General features: G+C 38.2%; 1 protein-coding gene across 2 annotated transcripts in view; it reads left to right on the top strand.

Annotated features, from left to right (window-relative positions):
* The first annotated feature begins 658 nt into the window (after positions 1-658).
* Positions 659-24,478, top strand: part of RNF145 (ring finger protein 145) — a 54,275-nt gene continuing 30,455 nt past the window's right edge. The window contains exons 1-4 of one of the 2 annotated variants that reach the window (XM_032403636.1): positions 659-956; positions 2,902-2,939; positions 6,818-7,020; positions 14,977-15,085. In XM_032403636.1, the coding sequence (XP_032259527.1) occupies positions 6,837-7,020; positions 14,977-15,085 (293 nt within the window). In that variant the 5' untranslated portion in view covers positions 659-956; positions 2,902-2,939; positions 6,818-6,836. The remainder of the gene's footprint in view (positions 957-2,901; positions 2,940-6,817; positions 7,021-14,976; positions 15,086-24,478) is intronic. The other variant, XM_032403635.1, reaches the window with a different exon arrangement.

The following is a 24,478-nucleotide window of genomic DNA, read 5'->3' as shown; positions in this document are numbered from 1 at the left end:
CAAAAGAAACAAATACCATTTAATTTCATACTACAGTAAAATTCTTTGAACAAATTCTTTAAACCAAGGAGCGAAAATTTAAAATTAAAAATAGTGAACATTTTCAATTCATTTATTCATGCATCCACTCACTTATTCAACAGAGGCTTATGGAGCGCCTGTTCTGTGCTAGGCATTGCTGAGCCATCACAGACTTGGTCCCTGACGCCATGGAGTTGACAGTCTAGTCCAGTCAGTGAGGGAGTTAAAAAAAATTCTGGCATCATTGCTACTGCGGTTGCACCGAGTGAGGATCAGCCCCTCCAACTCTCCCACGTGGTCCCGGCAGGTGAGTGTGGGTGTGAGCGCCTGTGGCTCCCGGTGTTTGAGGAGTGTGAGAGCACACGTGTGTCAGAATGGCGCGTGTCACAGTGCGCGTGCAGGTGTCGGCGTTGTATGCGTCTCCATAGCTGCCTGAGCCCGGCGGCGTGGACCGCGGGAGGCGCGTGTCTCCCGCCCACGTACTGGGGGAGGCACGGGAACCACCCCGCGGTGCGATTGTGAGTGAGCGCGGGAGCGCGCGCGCGCGGCGGGGTCGAGGGGAGGGGCGCGGCGCGCGCAGGCGCAGAGCGCGAGAGCGGACAGCGGCCGCCGCAGAGCGCCGGGGGCGGGAGGAGCGAGCGCAGTAGGCCATGGCCGCCGCCGGCTGCTGAGGGGCTCGGCCCGCGAGCGCCTGCCGCCGCGGACGATGGTGACCGCACGGGTCGGGCCGCTGCCGCCGCCGCTGCCGCCGCCTCCCAAGACGCTGCAACCAAGGCCCGGCGCGGAGGAACCGCCGCTGTGAGCCGCGCCATCCCGGCCCCCGCCGCCGCCGCCGCCGGAGGAGAACGGGAAGGCGGGCGAGAGAGCCGGGGAGTTGCGGAGCCCGCCTGCCCGCCGGCGGCACAGCCCTGCCGGGAGAGAGGCCACAACCCGAGGTGACCGAGCCGTCCGCCCCGGCCGGCCTCTTCTCATCCTGTCGCCCCCCGCACATCCTCCCTTCTCCCCTCCCCCACCCCTTTGCCCGCTCCTTCCTCTTCTCCCCCTTCGCCCCGGGGCCAGACAAGAGGGGAGCTCCCTGCCTCGGTTCACCTCCCTCCTTCCTCCCAGCGTCGGCGGTGTCCCCATCCTCTCTTCACCCGTTGCGCCCCCTCCCTCCTAACCGTCTGTCGCTCCAGCGGACCTCCTGGCCCCCCACCGGCCCTCTCCGACTCTGCCTTCCCCTCCCGGGGCCCCGCACAGAGCCCCCTCCCCCAGCTCTCGGGCCTTGTGCGCCGCCTTCCCAACTACTCACCTTCCTGGAGACATCCCTCACCTATCCCGGCATTCCTAAGATGCCCTCTGTCTGAGCTCTGCCCCATCCCCTCCGCAGGACCCCATTTCGAGGCCTTTTCTAAGCCCCTTCCTGAGCTACTCGTTTCCTAGCTGCTCCTTTCCAGCTCCTTTTCTCCAGTTCCACTCCCAACTTTCCGTCCTTTGCGTCTTTGTCCACTTTGCTTCCAAGCTTCCCTCCCATTTTTCTTTTGACTTATCCTTCTTTGGTCTACTCAGCCTCCTCCTCCCTCTTTTTATGCGGTTTAAGGTTGTTTGGGGGTGCGGAAAGGCCTGCCAAGCCATACTTTGAATGGGGGCCCATTTGCTCTGCATCCCATCTGTCAGCCCTGTTTTGCCGTGAGAGCGCTCCCCATCCCTTCCTTTTTGTCCCCATCGCTTCCTCTCTCGTCTGCCATCCCTTCTCCACCCTACTCCTGTTCTGCTTTTTCCACCCGAGACCCTTGCCCTCCCTTTAGGAATGAGTCCCTTTGCTGCTCGGGGATGATGAACTTCGCCCGCGTCTGTCTTTGAAAGCTTTTTGGTGCGTGGCGCCGCGGAGCCAGCACCCTTGGCCAGACAAGAGGGGAGCTCCCTGGCACGGGCCTCTACTGGCAGAGTTTTTTGCGAACGTAATCCCCTAGCCCCGCGGCGGCCCTGCTGCTGCGCTGCCTGCTTTGCAGCGAGCTGGGTTGGGGTTACTATAGTTCAAACGCAGCTGAGATCAGCGGGCAGGGCGTGTGTGTGTGTGTGTGTGTGTGTGTGCGCGCGCGCGCGCGCGCGCGCGGAGGGGGAGACGGGGGAGGAGGTGCGGGGAGAGAGGAAGGGGGCTTTGCAGTGAGAAGGCATCAAAGATTAATGGATGGCTTTGCATCGCAGTCTGCAGTAAACAGGAAACTAGTTTGAAAGGAAAGGAGAGGACTGTGTGTCTTTATTTTTTAAAATACGGACTGTGCCGTTCTACTGAATCTTGAATCATGCCCAAAGGATGAGCTGTCGGTGCTGCAGTCGTGACCCAGGCTGAGCGCCCAATGGCAGAGATAGCAGTTTTTATTCCCTCGCTCTGGCCCCTTAAGAGTTGAAAGATGGTCCGGTTATTCAGAGTGGACTCCGTATCTTTGCCACTTTGGAGATACCGAGAAACCACAGAATTGCTAGTAGTTTATGTGGAAATCAGGTACATAGAAAGTTGGGTAGCAATAGTGTGGGAGTGGGGGGGACCAGCTATATTTAAAACATGTGCCAATGCTTATGTAAGAAGTGCGTTCTCCTCCCGGGTATCTCAGTTTTGGGCTGAGTTTACTTACGATTTTAGCCTCTAGTTTTGCCCTCTAACATTTTCAGGGCTTACCATCCTAACATACGGACAGACAGAAAACCTTTCTTGAGATTGGTTTTAGCGGATGGTAGAATATTTTTTTTTCCGTTGGATTGGACAAAGAAAAATGATTTTTTTCTTTTGATGGGAGAAAAAGGTGTAGAAACTTCCAGCCTTAAATTTTCTATTGTATTGAATTTAAAATTGGATCATACAGCTTTCTTATTTTTGCTTTTTTTTTTTTTTTTTTAAAGGAGTTTATCTAGGAGATGTGAATATCCTTCTTTTTTTGGTAAGATTGAATTTTCTGTTTCTTTTTCTTAACGTAATTCTTCAACAGACAAGCCATGACTTTAAAAACGTACATTTTCCGAATTGTTCAGGATGATTTGCTTGATTTCTTCATATTCAAAACCAAAACACAGTGTTTTCAGGAAAGTGTAGAATGAGACTCCTGTGTTTCTTAACCCACAAATATGAATGGTGAACTGTGCAACGTTATGCTTGTACAGGACAGTACTGTGTAAGTAGTGATTGCTGTTTCCAAGCCTGGGAAGGTCATTTAATGAAATCATTGTGGTGCTGTTTTTGGTTAGCATTTGTTGAGTCTTTTTTTGCTGTTTTTGGAAAGGATTTTTTTTAAAGCTGTCCCGCTGTGTAAACCATCTTTAATTTTGAGTCACATTTAGTTTACATTACTTGCTGAGATGGTTGTTTTGGCATATTACTTTCCCAGTTCTTATAACACTTAAGGAGGAAATATAAAAATCTTTGATGTAGGAGAAAATTTGTGTAACTGTACAGGGCAGGAAATAGCTTATATATTTGACTGTAGGAGTATCAGGGCTTTAAATTTTCTTTGCTTTCAGTTCCTCTGCTTATTTTTGAGGATTATCTAGTATTGTTTTGATTTTAAGAGAATTTTAAGCTTCCTCTGACCTGGAATATGCTCATTAGCTCTGATAATAAATCTCGGAAAAAAATAAATTAGGCTTGAACCAAACATCATAGAAATATAATCTTTTTACCCCAGGAGAGAAATCTCCATTTTTACTTCATGCTTCTAATAGAGTGGCTTGGCAAATGTGAATGAGTTCAGTGATTTTATTTATTTATTTTTTTAAAGATTTATTTATTTGAGAGAGAGAAGGGAAGAAGGGGCAGAGGAAGAGGGAGAGCGAATCTCAAGCAGACTCCCTACTGAGTGGGGAGCCCAGTGTGGGGTCCATGCTAGGCTGGATCTCAGAACCCTGAGATCATGACCTGAGCCAAAATTAAGAGTCAGACACTTAACCAACTGAGCCACTCAAGCACCTGATTTTAGTGATTTTAAACAAGATAAATGTTTCCACATTGTGTTGAGATGTTAATTTAGTGTGAGGTGCTGGAGTATAGTATGTGGTATTTACTTGTGATGGTGATCACCCTATCATGTGGCCCTTACACTTTAGACAGGTTCAAAATTATAAAGTTGGGGGGGGGATTTTTTTTGTTTTTTTTTTGTATTTCCACAGCTTTTGTGGGTAGCATTTTAGACTTTTTTTTTAAGTAAGCTCAACATCGGCTGCTGGGCTTGAACTCACGACCCTGAAATCAAGACTGAGCTGACATCCTGTTGGATGCTTAACTGACTGAGCCACCCAGGTGTTCCTTGTGGGTAGCATTTTATATTTAGTTTTCCATATATTGAATTTGTTTCCCCCGTGTCCATATACGGGCCAGCTTGCCAATGACTTGCTAAAATATCGCTCACATACAGAAATAGGTGAAATGTTTAGTGAGCAGTAGAGTTGTTACTAAGTGGGCATATTTCATTCTATCCAAGGTCCTCCTTAATTCAGACATTTGAGTCTTGGATTTACTATACAGTAGAATTTGGGGATCAGTCTCCGATATTCTTCTGTAATGAGAGCTTTAGGAATTCAAGATTTTCTTTTTATTCTATTTGTGAGGCAGGAACAGTGGTAATTGAGAGGGAATTTGTCCCTTCTGCTAAGGGCCCTCTTTTGTAATAGAGATGATCTTCAGTAAGAATTAGGGAGATTTTTTTTCCCTCTAGTTGTTCAGATCTTGATTTCTGATGCAGGATTGGTTATTTGTTTAGTTTAAATTTTTTTTCTTTACCCTTTTGAGAGCTACAAAAAATGGTGAAAGTGGGTACATTTAAAAAAAGCAAGACATTAAAAAAGGGGAAGGCTCCAAGTCAGATGAAAGAAATATAGACCACAAGTATTAACTCAGTAGTAGTCCCTACAAAAGCAGTAGTGATTTATATTGGATTCTAGAATATGGGAAAAGAGTTACTTTTCCATTTAGTATAAAGCCTGTCGGTGATGTTACTATCTCAGTCTGTGATGACTTTCACACATGACTGGTGGTTTGTGAGAAAAATCTACTGTTTATGTACTTTGAAATAAACCAAACTGAGTTATCTGTTTGACCATCTGAGTAAGTATATTTCCTTAAATATCTAGATAGCTTAGAGGTATTAACACTTTTTACAAAGGAATTTCTTTTTTTAATTCCCAATAATGGATATTCGACATTTGGCAAATAGAAAAAGAAGGGAATAAAAAGCACCTTAGCCCTACTATTGAAAGGATGTTAATGTGATATTTTGGTGTATTCTCAAGATTTTTTTTTTAATAATATGAGCTTTGAGAAATTGAGGTTTCTGAATGCTGTAATTTGCAATAAATGTTGATTAGAGTTTTTATTTTTCAGTGCTTTTTTTCCCATTAGGATACAACATTCAGTTTTGATTCTCTCACAGTATTTTTTCTTATGTAGGAAAATTATTAAAGTGGTCTTGTTCATTTAAAGTAATCAGAATTTAGTATTTATTTATGAAAATGTTTATTTTGCATTCTTAGGATATATCACTTCCGAGTAATGGGAATGATATATGATCACTCAGTGATCAATACAATCAGTTTTTCAGTGATTGAGAAACTTATAATAATGGTTTGTCGAGTTGAACTCCTTTTTTTAAAATCCCTCCCCAATGTCTTTTTTTTTTTTTTAACTGAGCTAGGAAGCTATGAAAATTAGAGGGTAAAATGGAAATACTGACAAATATTTAACCATAGCATACCAATCTGTCACTGTAATTTTCTTCAGAAATAAATGTTTTCATTTGTCCTGTAATTCTGAAATTACTGCCAAAGCTGGAAAATTTGTTTAGCTTTCTCAGCAAAATTCTTAAAAGGATATTGTCAGAGCCAACAATCCAGAATTATCATTACTCTTAAAATTGTCTTTAACCCACTTCTGTTTGCCTTATTCTCATAATTCTTTGGATTAATTTAAAGCTGTATCATATAAAGCAGTGTTGCACAGAATTGTCCTTTTAAATAATGGATTGTCCTGGAGATCTTTCATTTCCTTCCCTTCCCTTTTTTTTTTTTTTTTTTTATTCTACTCCTACAGCTCATCAACAGCTGAGCAAAGACAGGGGCTGCAGACTCCAAAGCCTGACTTCTTCCTTGTGCCAGCATATCTGTGAATCACAGGAAGAATTTGATAAGCATTATTTCCCCACTTTGAAGGCAGATTATGGGAATTTCAGATGGAGATTTTAACTTTAATGATTGAAGTAAACAATATTGCAAACTGTGTTTTCTTTATCTGTATCATGAGTTCTCTGAATTATATCTATATCATATAAATTCAGTACTTCAGTTTTGTTTGTAAGTAATACAGAATAGGATAGACTGTGAGATGCTGCAAACTGAATGTGTAGTTACCAAATTTTTATTGAATAGCTTAGGTTTTTTTCATATAATAACCACTTAAAATTTGCTCTTTTTAAAGAGCTACATAAATCTCAATTTTATAGGAGTGAATTTTTCCTTTCAAGTTAATTGGACAAAAGCTATAGTATTATTAGGGTGTTTTATTGCTAGTGCCTAGAGTTGGAGTTAAGCTTTTTAAAAATAAATTTTGAGGCCTTAACACTTAATCAGATTGGGAAGAACTGAAAGAGTCAATGTGAAAACCCAATACAAGGATTATTTTATGAATACCTGGAAATAGTAGATGTGGCTAAAGAGTTTTATACGTTGTTACATAGTTTTTGTGTAGTTTGTGACAATCCTTTAGATTCATAAGAGGATATCTAAAAGCTATTTGAGGTGACTTAATTTTATATATTATGTCTCCTGAATTTAGGTCTGCTCCAAGAAAAAACATGGCTGCAAAGGAAAAACTGGAAGCAGTGTTAAATGTGGCCCTGAGGGTGCCAAGCATCATGCTGTTGGATGTCCTGTACAGATGGGATGTCAGCTCTTTCTTCCAGCAGATCCAAAGAAGTAGCCTCAGTAACAACCCTCTTTTCCAGTATAAGTATTTGGCTCTTAATATGCATTATGTAGGTAAGTGTCTACATTACCTTTTCTCTCTTTTTTTTTTTTTTTTAAGAGAGTGAGAGAGCACGCGTGGGGGTGAGGCAGAAGGAGAACGAGAGAGCATCTTAAGCAGGCTCCATACTCAGCACAGGGCTTCATCTCACGACCCTAAGATCGTGACCTGAGCCGAAATCAAGAGTCGGACGCTTAACCGACTGAACCACCAGGCACCCCTACATTACCTTTTCTAATCTTTTAGTGGGCATTCTGATTTATGTCTTTGTAGGCTTTTACATTTGAGTGAAATGAAATTTGGTTACATTGAGATGACAGTGATACAGCCATTGATGAATGTTTAGGAATCTTGTTTGTAGTGTAATTGGTCTTACCACTGCATATGAGTTATTAGGGCTAGAGGAAAACAGTGTTGGATTTATTTTACTGGATGAAGCTAGAAGGCAGAAGGAAACATTTTAGATTTTAATATGATAAAATGAAAATAATGAGAACTACCTTTCCAGACATTTGGCCTGCTCTGATTTGTCTGTTTTGGGGTTTGTTAGTAATTCAGAAAGCTTTTTAAATGCAACATTCTTTATTGTTCCAGAACATTAACATCAGTTGAACATAACGCATTTATTTCAGTTAAATGAAATGTTGGAAATGACATTTATAATATTTTTAAAAAAGACTCCTTGAAATATAATTGGTATGATTTGGAGTTAACAGTAAAAGCAATATTGAGAGGTTAAAGAAGTTAAAGTCAAGAAATACAGGCAGGAGGGGTGCCTGGCTGGTTCAGTTAGTAAAGCATGTGACTCTTGATCTCAGGGTTGTTGTAAGTTCGAGCTCCTCCCCCTTGGGTGCAGAGATTACTTAAAAATAACATCTTAGAAAAAATAAAAGAAAAAAAAAAGAAATACAGGAAGGATAGGATAGGATAAAAATTTACCTAGAATGAAAGTTAAGATCCTTAATTTTTAGGTTAATTTTTTATTTATATGTAATGATAGCAATAATATATTTTCACTTGACATTGCTGTTGTATAACTCAAGATGTGGTTTGAATGATGTACTATAGTGGTTTAATAATATTTTTATTATTAGAATTGCCCATGCAAGTATATGTTTTATAAAATTGTGAAGGGTCTGTCTTGTTTCTGTGAGATTTATTTTCATCTGTAGAAGGACTTTTTGGGTTCCAGAGCTTAGCCCTGAAAACCCCTTACAGCTCTAAGAGATTCCCAAGTAAGCCATTGTGGGAAGAAGTATGGTATAGTAGAAAAGGCAACACACTAGAAGCAGAACATCTGGGTACAATAAATTCATCTCTCTTAGGTGGCACTACCTTGGGAAATTCTGTGAAATGAGAAGGTTCTTTTTTGCTGCAAAACACTATAATTCTCAGCCCTTTATTAAAGGCTTTGTATGTTAGCCAATTTTTGGAAAATAATTCCAATCTGTTATAGAAGAACAATTTGGTACTTGGCTTAGATTTTTAGCTTAATCAGCAAAGTAATTCACACTGTGGTTTAAAAAAATGTGCTTATCACATATATTATTTCTGAATAGATTGAAATATTTATTTTAAAAGCAGCTGCCTAATAACCGGAAACATTAATTTTAGAAATTTGAATGGGTTCTCATACATTGAAGTTCATACTCTGTCTTATAACTTTAGGAACTCAACTGAGCCTTCTTAAATACACTTAACTACATGCTTTGGTAGAATAAGCTCAGTGATTACACCCATCTATGTAGACATTTTCAGCTTGAACAGGTTTTTGGTTAGAGTAACTTCTGTGTCAAAGTATTTAGGTAGTGTTTACATAATGTTCCAGTTTACCAAATTTCACCCTTAAGTACATTTTTAAAATTCTTACTTTTAAAAATTAGTAATGTACTTATACATTTATTTATGTTAAAATCAAAACATAAGAAGTGTACAGTGAAAAGTATGTTCCTCTTTGGTCATTATCCACTAAGTTTTCTGGGCCCCAGCAAGTAGCTATTTTTATTTCCTTGTGAAAAATTCTAGACATGTTTTTATGTACCTATGTCAGTATAAAGATATTAAATATGTAGTTATAAATGTATGTCTTCCTTTTTGTACGAATGGTAGGATGATATACACTGTTCTCGACCTTTTGTTTGTTCTAACTTAATGATGTATCACAGAGCCATAACTACTGCTTTTAGATATTCATGAAATAAAGCTTTGTTCTCTGTTTTTATGTTGACACTTTCTGTTATGCCAAATTTTAAGATTCTGATTAAATGGTTAAGGCCTTATTTTCCCCCCAGCCCTCCCAGTTCTGTTTTGTAGTGGCATAGTATCCTTGTATGGCTATACCATAATTCATTGAACTAAATACTCTTTTTTGCATTTTCATTTAGTGTTGCACTAAATAATTTTATATAGCTATGATTTTGATAGGTGCAAATATAGCCTTGAGATAAATCACTAGAAGTGAAGTTTCTGGGTGAAAGAGTATACATATCTGTAATACTGATCGATATTGCTCTCCATAAGGTTTTACTGTTTTGTACCTGCACAGTGGTTGAGAGTTCCTGCAGTTTTACATCCTCATCAAAACAGTGTTACCAAACTCTTAAATTTGGCTACTCCAGTAGGTGAAAAATGGATGTGTTCTAACTAGTTCTAATTTGTATTTCTCTTATTATGAGTGAGATTGTATTTATCTACATGTTTAAGAAAAATGTGTGTTTCCTCTTCTGAGAGTTGTCAGTTCGTGTCCCTTGCTCACTTTTCTATGGGATTTTAGCCCCCCCCCCTTTTTTTTTCCCCAGAGGCACAGGCAAGGCTTTATTGGGGCTACAGCTCAAGCTGAAGGGAGACGCAGCACCAACAGAGTAGTTAGGCTGGCCTCCTCTGGATTGTAGCCTTTTCTTGCTGATTTGTGGAGTTTGGTATACATTAGGGAAATTAGCCATTTGGGTTGAAATTATTGGGTTGAATTTCAATTTGGGTTGAAATTATTTTTTCCAGTTTTGGTTGTCTTGATTTTGGTTTATGATTTTTTTTTTTGACAAGCACAATTTGTTTTTAATGTGGTCGAATTTCCTTTTTTATAACTTAGAATTTTGACTCAATTATTAGAAAAGACTTCTCTATCATGTTTTATTCCGTTATTTTTGTTTCATTATTTACATCTTTGCTTCACTTAGGATTTTATCTGCATGTACATTGTGTTAGAGGTAAAAATTTTTTTTCCCCAGATAACTATCTGGTAGTCTCCATGTATTTGTTAAATAGTTCAACTTCTCCTGACTGATTATTATATACTAAATTCTCACATCTATTTGGTTTCATTTCTGAATATTTTTTCTTGTTCTTTCAATGTGTGGTCTTATTGAATGCCTAGACTATATTTTACTGTCTGGACTTAGTCCCTTCGTTGGTTTTTATTTCTCTTGCAGAGTTTTTCTGATACTGTTTGCTATGTGAACTTTAGAATTACTTAGTTTAAGTTAGGATGAAGAGATAGCTTAAAGATGTGAACTCTTCTCTATGTATGACATAGAGAGCCTCCCTATGTTCCAGATTTCTTTTGAGCCTTCTGGAGTGTTTTAAAGTTTTCATTATAGAAGTCTTGGGCATTTATTGTTAAGTTCATTCCTAGATATTTTTTTATTGCAATTGTGACTTTTCCCCCTTTTATATCCTTTAATTGTTCTTAAGAGCTTAAAAATCAAGGTAGGGTGTGGTTAAAGTTCATGTTTATGGAATATAATTGTACTTTCAAATTGAGAAGCTTTCCATGTGGGTTCTGAGAACAGCAAAAAGAAGTGATTGTTTAAATATAATTGGTGGAATGTTAATTATAGAACTGTTTTGCAAAATGTAGAATATAAAAAGGGAAATAGAAATAATATTGAAAGGGCAGAGTGGGGCATTTGTGAAAAGACCTGAGTACATATATTAGGTATTACACTTAATTTGGTATGTGGTCATGGGTCAGTGAAGGATTTAGAGCAGGTGAACTGCATTTTAAGAAAAGTGTTTAGGTAGTGTTGTACAGACTGCTGAATTGGGGAGGGGAGGGCAGGTGGAGAAACCAGAGGTAAGAAGACCAGTTAAAGATTTTAGGCAAGAGGTACTGAGAGCCAGAATTAGCCTTGTCGAAGTTGGAAAGGGAATAGTAGATATGAGAATAATTCCACTGAAACTGCAATCACTAAAATGATTAGTGACTGACCTAAAATGTAAAAACTCAAGCTTCATTTGTGTCCTCATTCTGCAGACCTTCCCATGTTTATGAAGTTGTTGACTGCTTCCTCAGGACAGTGTTTCTGGATTCTTCTAACTTTCAGACCATTCCTTCTGACTCTTGCTTTTTTCTTTAGACTTCTTCTTAAGTGTTGATAGGGCCCAGAATTTGTGTTTAATTTTCATCTTTTGTTGTTTGTGTGATCGCACATAGTTTTGGCTGCAAATCTCTATCTCTACTTTCCATTGCTTTTTTGACCACTAGTCTGTCTGTTAGTGTTCCTCCTCTCTTATCCCATGGCACCCAGTTCATACCTCTTCCATAGCACTTACTCTGCATTCTAAGGGTCCTTATGCTTGTCTACCTTCTTAACTAGATTGTGAGCTCCTTTAAGGTAGGAATGGGGTTGTCTGTTATCTCAGTATCCCCAGCACCTAGCTAATGCCTGATACTGAATGAATTTCTAACTATTGTTAGACATCTCCACCTAAATATTCTGTAGACACTTCAGTTTATGGTCACTGAACTCATCATGTTTACTTTAACTCAAACCTCCTCCTCTTTCTGTGTTTCCTATCTTTTTTTTTTTTATTTTTTTTTAAAGATTTTATTTTTTTATTTATTTGACAGAGAGAGAGAGAGACAGCTAGAGAGGGAACACAAGCAGGGGGAGTGGGAGAGGGAGAAGCAGGCTCCTGGCCGAGCAGGGAGCCCGATGCGGGGCTCAATCCCAGGACCCTGGGATCATGACCTGAGCCTAAGGCAGACTGAGCCACCCAGGCGCCCCTCTGTGTTTCCTATCTTAATAGCAAAGCTATCCTCTTGATTACTACCCAGGCTAAAACATCAGAATCATCTTCACTTCCTTGTTCTCAGCCACTCACCCATAGATCACCACTAAGACTTATTTAAATATCTCATAGCTGACCCTGCTAACTCCATACCAAAGCTGCTGATTTATTCCACGTCCTCATTTCTTTTTCCCCATTACTAAATCACCCTTAAATAGCAGAAATTCCTACATTTTGTTAGGAACATTCATTAATGTTATTTTAGGTAGGTCATCATTTTTAAATGCTGCTGGTCTTGCGTTTTAATTATAAATTACTGTTGCGTTAGCTTCATCATTATCAGTTGAGTTTGTTGTGGTTTGTTAGAGTGAATAGTGATGCATATTTGTGTCAGCAGTGGTTTTGGCTTTTATTTTTCAAATAGATTATATACATGTTGTAGTTCAGATAACTAATTCATACTGTTCTTGCTTTAGCAGAATTCATAATTGCTTAAGATCTTCTTGTGTGATATATTTTGTTGTTATCACAGTTATTTTTCCGCTGGAATGTGAAAAGGGGGTATAGGTGAGGCATAGGGTTTTTGTTTTGTTTTTTGTCTTCTTACCTCACCTAAAGTGTATCTAAAGGATTTGAGAACTGATGGCCCAGTCTGAGCTCCTTATTATTGTGTACGTTATTGAGGCGTTAGTCACCAGTTCCATCGGCATCATCGCCAGTACTTTTTTATTTACACCAAATTCTAGTGTAACCTAAGAGTTTATTGTTTCCTGAAAATACCCTTTGTTTTTTAATGGTTTTCATGCCTACTATTTTCTTTTCCTAGAATGCTGCTTCTTTTTCTTAGCCTGGTAAAAATCCATTCACCCTTCTAGGTCCAGGTCAAACTTAATCATTTAATCAACCATAGCCCTTCTAATACTTGTTTATTGTAGCACCAATATTGTGTCATACTTTTGTCCATGTTTATTTTTTCCTAAACTGTGATTACTTTATTCTTTGGACCTACCATGTCTAGGAATGCATATGGGTCACACTTTGCATGTAATAATTGGTTGAGTGACTGGATAATTGAAAGAATGAGGATTTGGCAGCTGTTTTATGAGATGTGCATGAGAAGGGAAAGATAAGAATATCTGGAAAGGAAAAGACAGTTCATTAAAAGAGAATTTAAGGAGATGTTTCATGCAGTAGATTGAATCCTTTAGCCACAAACACTAAACATACTTGCTTAATATAGTAAACATTCTTTTAAATACCTCTGAAGTCCTTTGAGGTAGGGATTAACAAAATAAATTGGAAAAATTATTTTAAGAAATTAAAAGCAAATAGAAATACTTATCTCTAGTTTCTGTTGGATTGTTCTTAAAGTCAGGATGTGTATAGGAAATCTGGATTCTACCTCTTTAGTCCCTAGCATATTGCTCCTATTTCTGTAGCTTTAAGCATGATTGATTCCTTAGCTTTAAGCGTGAGAGGAGCATTGGGTACTAAGAAGGGATATCCATGCCCTAATAAAGACTCATTAATAAGTGGAAAATAGTTATAGAAGATTAGACTAGAACCAGATTTTGCAAGACCTAGAGTGTCAGACTGAAAAGTTAAGAATTTTTGGAGGTTTTAGAGCAAGAGAGTTGTCTAGATGAAAGGGATGGTTGTGTACTGAAGTATAGGATGGATGAGGGTGGAAAGAGACTGCAAGAATAGCAGTATACTGTCCTGTCACAGAGTGGACTGGGATGGGGCATAGGGACTGGAAAGGAAGGGTGACATGAGACTTATTGGGGAAGACTCAGCAGGACTTGGTGATGACAGAAAAGATGACTTGGGTTTGAGTCAGAGTGAGTGGGATTTAGGAGAGAAAGATGGTGAGCTAGCCTGTTGAGGGATGAGGGCGGGAGCTCAGTTTGTACATGTATATGAGAACATTTAAGTGGTATATATCTCTGGCATTGTGAGATATGAGATGTTTGCTTAGAATAAGAAATGATTACTTTTTTGTGTATGTGTAGTAGGTAGATTCTCAGTAACTGTTGATAACATACATTTGGAATGGTATGTTTGAAGCAACAACATAAATTCTTTGAGCTAGATACTTTATAGAGAGAAAAACAGTTGTTCAGGGACTAAATTTCCTATGTTCATTTGGGGGAATAAAAAGAAAGTGGAGGGGAGAATTTGGAGGTTTAAAGAAAATCCACAGAGCCAGTTTTGAGGGTTGTTGCTTCAGGTGCTGCGACAAGGATAAGCAGGATGTTTTAGATTTGACAAGTAGGCAGTTGTTGACTTCTGAGGTTTTTAAGAATGGAAGAGTAAAGAGGGCTCTGTAGAGTTTGTAGACTGTAGAGGATAAAGAGGGAATAGTGGATGGTTAGAAAATGGAAGCATTGGTAGAGATAGTTTATAACATTTGTCAGTGGAATGAGAAAAATAGGTAATAGAAAAAGGAAAAATCAGCACGAAGAGAAGTTTTTCTTTGAGATTGGAGGAGGAGCCCTATACATCCTTTGAAAATAGGTGAGCACTGGTGTCGGGGATGATGGAAGATGTAGGAGAAAGAGGGTGTTTAGGAGTTGGAAAAATAAGACCTTGAGTCAAGTGGAAGAGGCAGCATTAGAGAGGGACATTAAGGACAGTTCTTCCTCTGGGACTAGAGAATGAGAGAATTGGTGTAGAACAAATAAGTAGACATCAAGTAAGGGTAGATAATGAGAGGAGTCCTGTGGTACCTTTGTGTGTTGTTTTGATTATAAAGTAGAACAATCTACAAAAAAAGTGAAAAATGCTTTGTTTTCAACAGATAATCCATAGTGATTTTTACTGTATTAAACTTATTTTGGTAGTGAAGTAAAAATCCTCAAAATTGTTGAAACCTAATTGGAAAATAATTTACTTCAATTAATTGGGAGACTAAATTAGAATCGTATTTTATTTATAATCTCTTTTTATTTCTACTACAGGTTATATCTTAAGTGTTGTGCTACTAACCTTGCCCAGGCAGCATCTGGTTCAGCTTTACCTGTATTTTTTGACTGCCCTGCTCCTCTATGCTGGACATCAAATCTCCAGGTAAGAATGTGACCTCGTTTTTGAAATGTATGACTGAATTTAAAGTTTTTCATTACTGAAAACATATTTTTCATGAACACTGTTAAGAAGCTGCAGCTTTGCCAAGTATCCAAAACAGTTTTTTTGATATTTGTTTCCTAAGTAAATATTGTTGTATAGAATTAATAGCTGGGATATTATGCTTCAGATTTTATTTCTGCTTTTAAAAAAAGATCTTAATATGAAATGGGCTTTAAGATTATGTTTACAGAGATACTTATGATCTTTTCTGTATTACCTAAGAATTTCCAAAGACAAGCTATAGAACATTTTAACAATTATGGACTTGATTACTTTCTACCATTTTAGGAAGTTAGCTTATGCTGCTTGAGAAACGGCACAACCATGTATACAGTGGATGATTTATATAAATTATTTGATGAGGTTCATGGTATAGCTCAGAAGTTCTTCATCTTTAGTAATATTGTGTTTGCTTAGGTCTGCTGGTCCTAAGTTTTAAGACTGGTCTGCCAATGAAAATGAACTTCCTGCTTTGGAACAGGATATTAAAATACGGGGGAACTAAAAGCCACACAGTAAATGTAATGGGGTATAAATAAATGTGATGGGTATCATTTCTTTTCTTTTCTTTTTTCTTTTTTTTTTTTTTTTGAGAGCGAGTGCATGTGTAAATTGGGAGGGGAGAGGGAGAGAATCTTAAGCAGACTCCACACTCAATGTGGAGTCCCATGCGGGGCTCGATCTCACAACCCTGAGATCATAACCTGAAAGAGTCAGACACTTAACTGACTTAACTGACTGAGCCACCCAGGCGCCTCTAGTTTCTTTTGTCTTGATTGAAATGTGTAACCATAATGAAATATACTCCCAATCCTAAAAAGAGTGATGGTTACTTTGCATATATAACAAGATGTAGCTGTCTGGAGGTCTGAAAAACAGATTTTGGTGTTGGCTTGAAAATCTTAAAATAGCATTTTTATATTACTAGAATTGAATGGTTGAGGTAGAAACCTTTTTTACTCTCTGATTATAAAATAACACTGTTCATTGTAGATGACTTTTGGGAAATACAGAAATTTAAAGGCAGTAACAATCACCTGAAATTAGACCACCCAGAGATAGACCTGTTAAAATTCTGGCATTTCCTTCCAATTATTTTTAATACCTTCCAGTTTCCACCACTTTTGTGGATATGAAAGAGTGAAAATAACAGTAGTCACTGACTCTTGGCCCTTGTTGTTGAAGTAGGACCTTCATCATCCTTTACCTTATCCGGTTATTTCTCAAAGGCTCCAAAATGTTCCGCAGAAACTCAGTTTTCTCACATTCCACTCCTGTTTGTGTCTGGTCAGTTTCCTCTGCTAACTTCTGCCGTTTTGCCCAGCTTATGTCCTCGGGTGTTAAAGTTGCAAAATCTGGAGCTGCCAGAGTAGTACTGCATTTCTTGTAATCCTAACAGTGCTTCAAACTGAGCTGTGTTTTACTCTGAAGACATGAGTTTTCTCATTTTGTGTCACACAAGTATGTCTCTGTGTCTTGGACTCTTTCATGGGAACATGAAGTAGATTTGTAGCATCTTTCTCCACATAGCTTAGAATAGGAGTCTAGGGGCCAGGACTAGCACAGACAACATGATGTCCTTCCCATTATAGCACCACCAGCCCCACAGCCTGACACAGTCTGTTCCTGTGGCTTTACCCAGGACACCTCTGAATCTGAGCTCAAGCTCAAGGTAGAGACATTTCTCTATCTTTATTCATTTTTAAGCAAAAATTGTGTCTGTAGAGTATAATGCAGTAGAGTATATAGGCTTCTGATTCATCATTTTTGTGTGTAGATGAGTGCCTGGCTACCTATGAGTGCCATATCTTTTGAGTGGATGGGTGACTGGAGAGTTTCAAATACCATGTTCCTTATTTCTATAACCTCAGTGTCACTTATTAGAAAGATAGTTCTCAGTTTCCTTACCTATAAAATGGTGGTAATATCTTAAGGGGCTATTGTAAAGATTCAATAAGATAAAGCATATAAAGCTGTTAGCATAATTTTTGACATATAAGTGCTCAGTGATTTTTTTTCAAGTTTTTAAATTCCAATACAGTTTTAACATAGTGTTATATTAGTTTCAGGTGTACAATATAGTGAGTGATTCAACAATTCTATATAGTACTCAGTGCTCATCATGATAAGTGTACTCTTTAATCCCCATCACCTGTTTCACCCATTCTCCCTCCCCCTGCCCACATCCCCTCTGGTAACTTTCAGTTTGTTCTCTATAGTTGAGTCTGTTTCTTGGTTTGTCTCTCTCTTTTTCCCTTTGTTTTGTTTCTTAAATGCCACATATGAGTGAAACCATATGGTATCTGTCTTTCTCTCTTTTGCTTAGCATTATATTCTTTAGCTCCATCCATGTTGCAGATGGTAAGATTTCATTCTTTTTTTATGGCTGAATAATATTCCAGTGTGTGTTTGTGTGTGTGTGTGTGTGTATGCACACACACACCACATCTTCTTTATCCATCATCTATCAGTGGACACTTGGGCTGCTTCCGTAATTTGACTATTGTAAATAATGGTGCAATAAACATAGGGGTGCATATATCCTTTTGAATTAGTGTCTTTGTATTCTACTGTAAATACCCAGTAGTGTGATTACTGGATCATAGGGTAGTTCTATTTTTAATTTTTTGAGGAACCTCCATACTGTCTTCTGCAGTGGCTGCACCAGTTTGCATTCCCACCAACAGTGCAAGAGGGTTCCTTTTTCTTCACATTCTCGCCAATACTTGTTGTTTCTTGTGTTTTTGATTTTAGCCATTCTGACAGGTGTGAAGTGATATCTCATTATAGTTTTGATTTGCATTTCCCTGCTGATAAGTGATGCTGAGCATCTTTTCATGTGTCTGTTGGCCATCTGTATGTCTTTGGAGAAATGACTATTCATGTCTTCTGCCCATTTTTTAATTGGATTATTTGTTTTTTGGGTGTAGTGCTCAGTGAATTTTCTTTTTTAGAGAGAGAGCAAGAGCTTGAGTGAGCAAACGGGTGGGTGGGGGAGCAGAGGGCAAAAGAAAGGGACAAGGACAAGCAGACTCCACACAGGGCATGGAGCCTGCCATGGGGCTGGATCCCATGACCCTTGAGACCATGACCCAAGCCAAAATCAAGAGTGCTCCTGGTGCTCAGTGAATTTTAACTAACATTGTTATGTTTTGTTTTTATTGTGCAGCAGTGTTTTATGAGCATTCTTTAAAAAATGACTTTAAATCAGAGTATTTCATAGAACCGGTTTGTGATAGCCTTTTAGAGTTGATGTGATTTCTTTGATTAATCTTCAAAATCCTAAACTTGAAGGTAGAGGTATGAAAATTGTTGCTTTTATTAGTTACAATTCTGGGTGAGAAAACAATGATCCTGCTCTTCCCCTCATGCTTTTTTGGTTTCCATGTGGTTTAATGGTGTAGTGATGGCTGAAAGCATGTAGCTCTATTTTTATATACAGTCTTACCATCCAGGCTTTTTTAGAGGTCAAAATTCTGTTATGTAAGGATAAAGGGAATCCTGACAGTGTCAGAGGTAAAGACAAGCCGTTTTCTGACCATTCTTCTGGTGGCAATTTTAACTTCTGATTTTTAATTTATGGGAATGTTTCTTCTAATATTTAAAGTTTATTTTTATTATTAGAAAATCAAATTTATTTTAAATAATAAAATAATTATAATAAAATTTTATAGTATACAAAAACATGTCCTCTTTTTTATTTCATTTTGATCCTTATTAGTAATCCTTTTGGATTTATTGAAGAAAAAACCAAAGTGGGCAAATAGCTGGGAGGGAACAATCTCAGACTTTAACTTGAATGTAGGTTTTCTGATTGCTAGCTTATTCCTCTTAGGGAGGCAGCATGTTTAGGGGAAAGAAAATGAGTTTTAGAATCAGACTGGGTATGAACTAGTTTCCGTACTTAGTCAATATGTTACCTTGGTAAGTTGCTTTTTTGAAAATGTAAAGGAAAACAGTGCCCATTTTATGGAGTTAGTTTTGATATCAAACTAACAAATTTCAAGAAATGGCGTGTTTTAGAATTTTCTTAGTGTATAATGTATACTATATGGTGCTATCTCACAAAAGTTTAGCAAAGATGTATTATCCTTGAATTATTCATAATATGTCACATTTATAAATATTGAGGCTTGAATGTATTTCATTTATAAAATTTTAAGGCTGAAGTTTTTAGTTTTAAAAAATGTAATGGTTCAGATTTCATGTGGCAACTTCATAACTATCTTTTTTTTAAATAACAGCTTTATTGAGATATAATTTACATACCTATTTAAAGGATACAGCTCAATGGTTTTAGTACATTCACAGAACTCTACAAACCATCACTACAATTGATTTTAGAACACTTTCATCACTCCAGAAAGAAACCCTGTACCCATCAGCAGTCACTCCCCATTTTCCATCAGTCTCCTTACCCCAAGCCTAGGCAACTGTCTATTTTTTGACTCTATGGATTGGCCTATTGTGGACATTTCATGTAGACACAGTGTGTGGTCCTTTGTGTCTGGCTTCTTTCACTTAACATGTTTTCAAGGTTCATCCATGTTGTAGCATGTATCAGTACTTTTTCTGTCCAGATCATATTCTATGGTATGAATATACCACATTTTGTTCATCTATTCACTGATGGACACAGGTTTTTTTCTACTCTTTTGGCTATTATGAGTGGTGCTGTGAACATGATGAGTAAGTTTTGTGTGGACATACAATTTTTTCTTGGGCATATACTTTGGGGTGGAATTGCTGGATCATATGGTATTTGTGTTTAACCTTTTGAGGAACTGCCATACTATTTTCTTTCTCTCTCTTTTTTTTTTTTTAAAGATTTTATTTTTAATCTCTACACCACGTGGGGCTCGAACCTACAACCCTGAGATCAAGAGTTGCATGCTCTACCCACTGAGCCAGCCAGGTGCCCCTGCCATTCTATTTTCTAAAGTAGCTGTACTATTTTTACCAACAATATGTGAGGGTTCCAGTTTCTCCATATCCTTGCTAACACTTGTTGATATCTGTCTTTGTTAGTATAGCCATCGTAGTAAGTGTGACGTGATATTTCATCTGGTTTTGATTTGCACTTCCCTGATGGCTAATGATATTAAGCATCTTTTCATGAGTTCATTAACCATTTGTAAATCTTTTTTAGAAAAATTGGCATATCTTTTGCCAATTGCTAATTGGATTGTCTTTTTATATTATTGAGTTGTAATACATCTCAATTCTAGATATAAGTCTTTTATCAGTGATATGATTTACAGATATTTTTCACCATTCAGTCTAGTTATATCAAGGCAGAGTGTAGTATGGTACTAAGAAGGAGAATCAATACTTGGATAATTTAAATAATAATTTAATTATTTAAGTAATTAATTTGGTACTTCAGAAACTGGCTATATAAAAAATTGCAAATTGAAAATTTCCATGAAAAGCTGGGTTTCTGTTTTCCCTTAAGACATGTACTCAAATAGTGGCACCTGGCTGGCTCAGTTGGTTAAGCATCTGCCTTCGGCTCAGGTCCTGATCCCAGGGTCCTGGGATGGAGCCCGGAGTTGGGCTCCCTGCTCAGTGGGGAGTCTGCTTCTCCCTCTCCTTCTGCCTTCTTACCACCCTCAAATAAAGAAATCTTAAAAAAAAAAAAAAAAAAGACATGTACTCAAATAATGAAGCTGATTACCCTTAAGTGAATAAAAACTTGTTTAGAATATGTCTAGAGTGGATTTTGCTTGTAGTTCAGAGGAATTAAACTTCAGAAAATCCATGGCCTTGGTTCATATAGTATGAACATTTAATAGTCTATTTGATATGTTTCAGGTTCCTTAACTCAGAATTACTAAACTGTGTTTTTCATTTTGAGTGATGTAAGGAATATATTTTCCAGTATCAATCCTACTTTAAAATTGAGACTATCCAGAACTATAGGGGAAAAAAGAAAAACTCAACAACTGACATGACCATTCCTATGAGGGTATGGTCTTGATCACAGTTGTGTGTTTTTCTCTAAAATTTTTAAACTCCAGTATTCTTTTTTATATATTTTTTATTTTTTTAAGATTTTATTTATTTATTCATGAGAGACAGAGAGAGAGAGGCAGAGGGAGAAGCAGGCTCCCAAGGAGCAGGGAGCCTGATGCAGGACTCGATCCCAGGACCCTGGGATCATGACCTGGGCTGAAGGCAGACGCTTAACCATCTGAGCCACCCAGGCGCCCTAAACTCCAGTATTCTTAAATTCCTTGTTTTATTGTTAGATTTCTGAACTAATGTGTCAGTTTTTTATGTGTGTAAGTTGAATTAAGAGCCCATGGGTTTCACAAGATTGAAAGTATACTCCTTTTCATCCTGGTCTCAGGTATGTAAGTAGGGTTTCAAATGTAAAACTTCCCCAAGAGTTATTTATATGTAAAATACAGATAATTAGCTCCCCATTTCATAAAAGTTTGTCTCATTTAAGGTTTCTCTATTACAGGACTATTGGCACTTGGGGCCAGGTCATGCTTTGCTATGGGGGCAGTCTTGTGTATTATGGGATATTGGTGCCTCTGCTCCCTAGATCACAGAGAACTCCCTCTCCAGCAGTTGTGAAACCACAGAGTGTCCCTGTCAAATGTGCTTTCCTGGGGAACAAAATTTTCCTCAGTTGAGAACCATTGCTGTTAAATAAAGGACTTGTTAAAAATGAATTTTATCATTCTATACCCCACTTTTAATTTTGACAGGAATAAAATTGACCCATTTCAGTGTTTGATACATTTTCTTCTTTTGAACATTATCAGCTACAGACACTAAATATTTCAGTAAGGGTTCAGAAAGAAGCTAAGAGAGAAGCAGCGTGGCAGAGATGATTTAAATAATTAAGCCCTGGGTAAATGAACTATTCAATTACTAGCACATTGTTTAGGGTGTAGTAGGTACTCAAATCCAGGTGTTAGAACATCTCAGTCCCTGGGATCCCTTAAATTGAGCAATGCCTTTTGTTTGTGCATATTGCATAAGATAGCTTTGAGAGCTCACCACTTTATTCTCTGTAAAAGTAGATTAGGTTTCTTTGGAACTAACAGTTTGAAAGCTTTAAGTAGCCAGAATGTACAAATTGTTCTAGGTTGTTCAGGTTGCTTAAGAGATTGTTAGGTCAGTTGGTCAATTGGTAAGCTTCTAGATTTTGTTGTTGTTACTTAGTTTTTTTATAACTTGTATGCTTCTCCTTATAACAAGAATTTTTCTAATTGCAAGCTATCCTTGAGGCCCTTTTCATATATCTCACACATTCTTATGCACCCAAACAGTTTCAGTCACTGGAGAATAGACTAACACTGGGGATTAGAGAAGTAGATTTTCAAAGTGTTTAGTTTATTAGTGCTCAGGGGCTGATCGTCAGTATTGCACAAATTGCACAAATGAAAAAAGTTTAAGGAAGGATATTTTTCAGTTATAAGTAGACGGTATGGATTCTTGCTTCTGACCAGCTTAATACCTTTTACTATTTAAATCTTCTAAATTAAAAAAAATAAATAAATAAAAGCTTTTAAACAACTTTGAAAAAAGTCTTCTAAATTGAAAAATCAAATACTGCTTTTGAACATTTCATCTGATTCTGTCTTAAAATAGTTATTAAATTTTGTTAAAAATTAGAATTTCTTGGCTCACGGATCAGATTAATTTTTGGCCTAAAATAACTCTTGGAATTTTGCATAATTCTTACTCTGGATCCTTCTTATTTGGCTTACTGTCTTGTTTATTTACATTATGAATGACCCACTCTGTTGAGAGACTTGAGTAATCAAGTTTTCATTGTCAGCATGGGATGCCATGAAGTTGTTCATAAGTTAGATACAGAGATCTTTGTTCAAACATTGATCCCTATTATAGTTCTTTTGTATAGTTTGGGATGCAATGTCCAGATTCTTCTTTCAGAAGGGACAGCTCATTAGTGGCTACTTGGTGAGACCAGTAGTTTAGCCCTCACCGAAGCCACTGCTTTGGCTCTGGCACTAAGCTCAGCTGGCCCAAAGAGGGACTACAGGCTTTCTGAAGGACTGTCTTGATCGAGAGGAGTTGAACAAAGGAGAAAGGGGCTAAGTTCCCTAGAGAAGGTGTTAATTTCTATGGTAGGATGATTGGTTCAGTGGCTCAGGTCGCACATTAATGGGGGAGGTTGCAGCATTGAGGAGAGCTATTCTTAGAGTCCTAGAGGAGAGCAACACAGCTAGTGGGAGGAAGCTGTTTAACACCATGGTGTTGTCATTAGGGCCTAAAGGTTGATTGTTCTTCTGGAAGGCAGATCCCCCTTAGTGTCCTGTAATCTTGTCATATCACAAAGTCATGAAATATGGAGACTGAAAAGGAACTAAAAAGAAAATCATTCTGTTTTTATAGCATTTCTCACAATTCTAATTAATTATTAAATTAAGTAATTTATTTGTTTAATGTTTGTTTTTCCTCCTGGCTTGTTAAGCTCCATGCTGACAGGATTGTGTCTTTCTTGCCTGTCGTAGTATTCCCAGAGTGTAGCGGTGTGCTAGCAACATATTATGTATATGGTAAATTCTTTTTGAGGTTAAAAGAAAAAGTATAGAGAATGTTAATTTTACTTACAAATTTCATTACGTGAAGTTAGAATTCTTTTTTTTTTTTTTTTTAAAGATTTTATTTATTTATTTGACAGACAGAGAGACAGCGAGAGAGGGAACACAAGCAGGGGGAGTGGGAAAAGGAGAAGCAGGCTTCCGGCCGAGCAGGGAGCCTGATGCGGGGCTCGATCCCAGGACCCTGAGATCATGACCTGAGCTGAAGGCAGTCGCTTAACCAACTGAGCCACCCAGGCGCCCCTGAAGTTAGAATTCTTAAAAGGCAAAGAAGCTGTAAAAAAAAAAAAAAATAAACTAAATTATAAACTAAAATTCCTAGCCAGAAAATAATACAAAACAATTAACAAATGTTTCAGCAATAAGAAATTCTAGAATAGTGGGTTTGCTGAGTTATATATAAAACATCAGTAATACGATGACAAAAGCAAACAAGGGAGAGAAAACATGTCAGGGAATCCAGCTCTGCAATCCCCTCCCCCCCCCCCCCCCCCCCCCACCTCCCCCACCTTGAGAGATGATCTGGGGACTGACCCCTTTGGGAGCAACTTTGGCTCTTCCCGGGGGATAGTGCTCTTGTAGATACCCCTATTCCCTTTTTATTGAATTCACATAAAATAAAATTAACCTTTAAAGTGAACAATTCATTGGCATATATTAAATTCATAATGTTGTGCAACCATCACCATTATCTAATTCTAGAACATTTTCATCACCCCACAGTAAAATCCAGTACTCATTATGTGTC

The sequence above is a fragment of the Phoca vitulina genome, unplaced genomic scaffold, assembly GCF_004348235.1.
Source record: "Phoca vitulina isolate PV1807 unplaced genomic scaffold, GSC_HSeal_1.0 scaffold6, whole genome shotgun sequence".
Classification (NCBI taxonomy): domain Eukaryota; kingdom Metazoa; phylum Chordata; class Mammalia; order Carnivora; family Phocidae; genus Phoca; species Phoca vitulina.
Note: the sequence above shows the minus strand (reverse complement) of the source record. Positions and strands in the feature narration are given on the sequence as shown.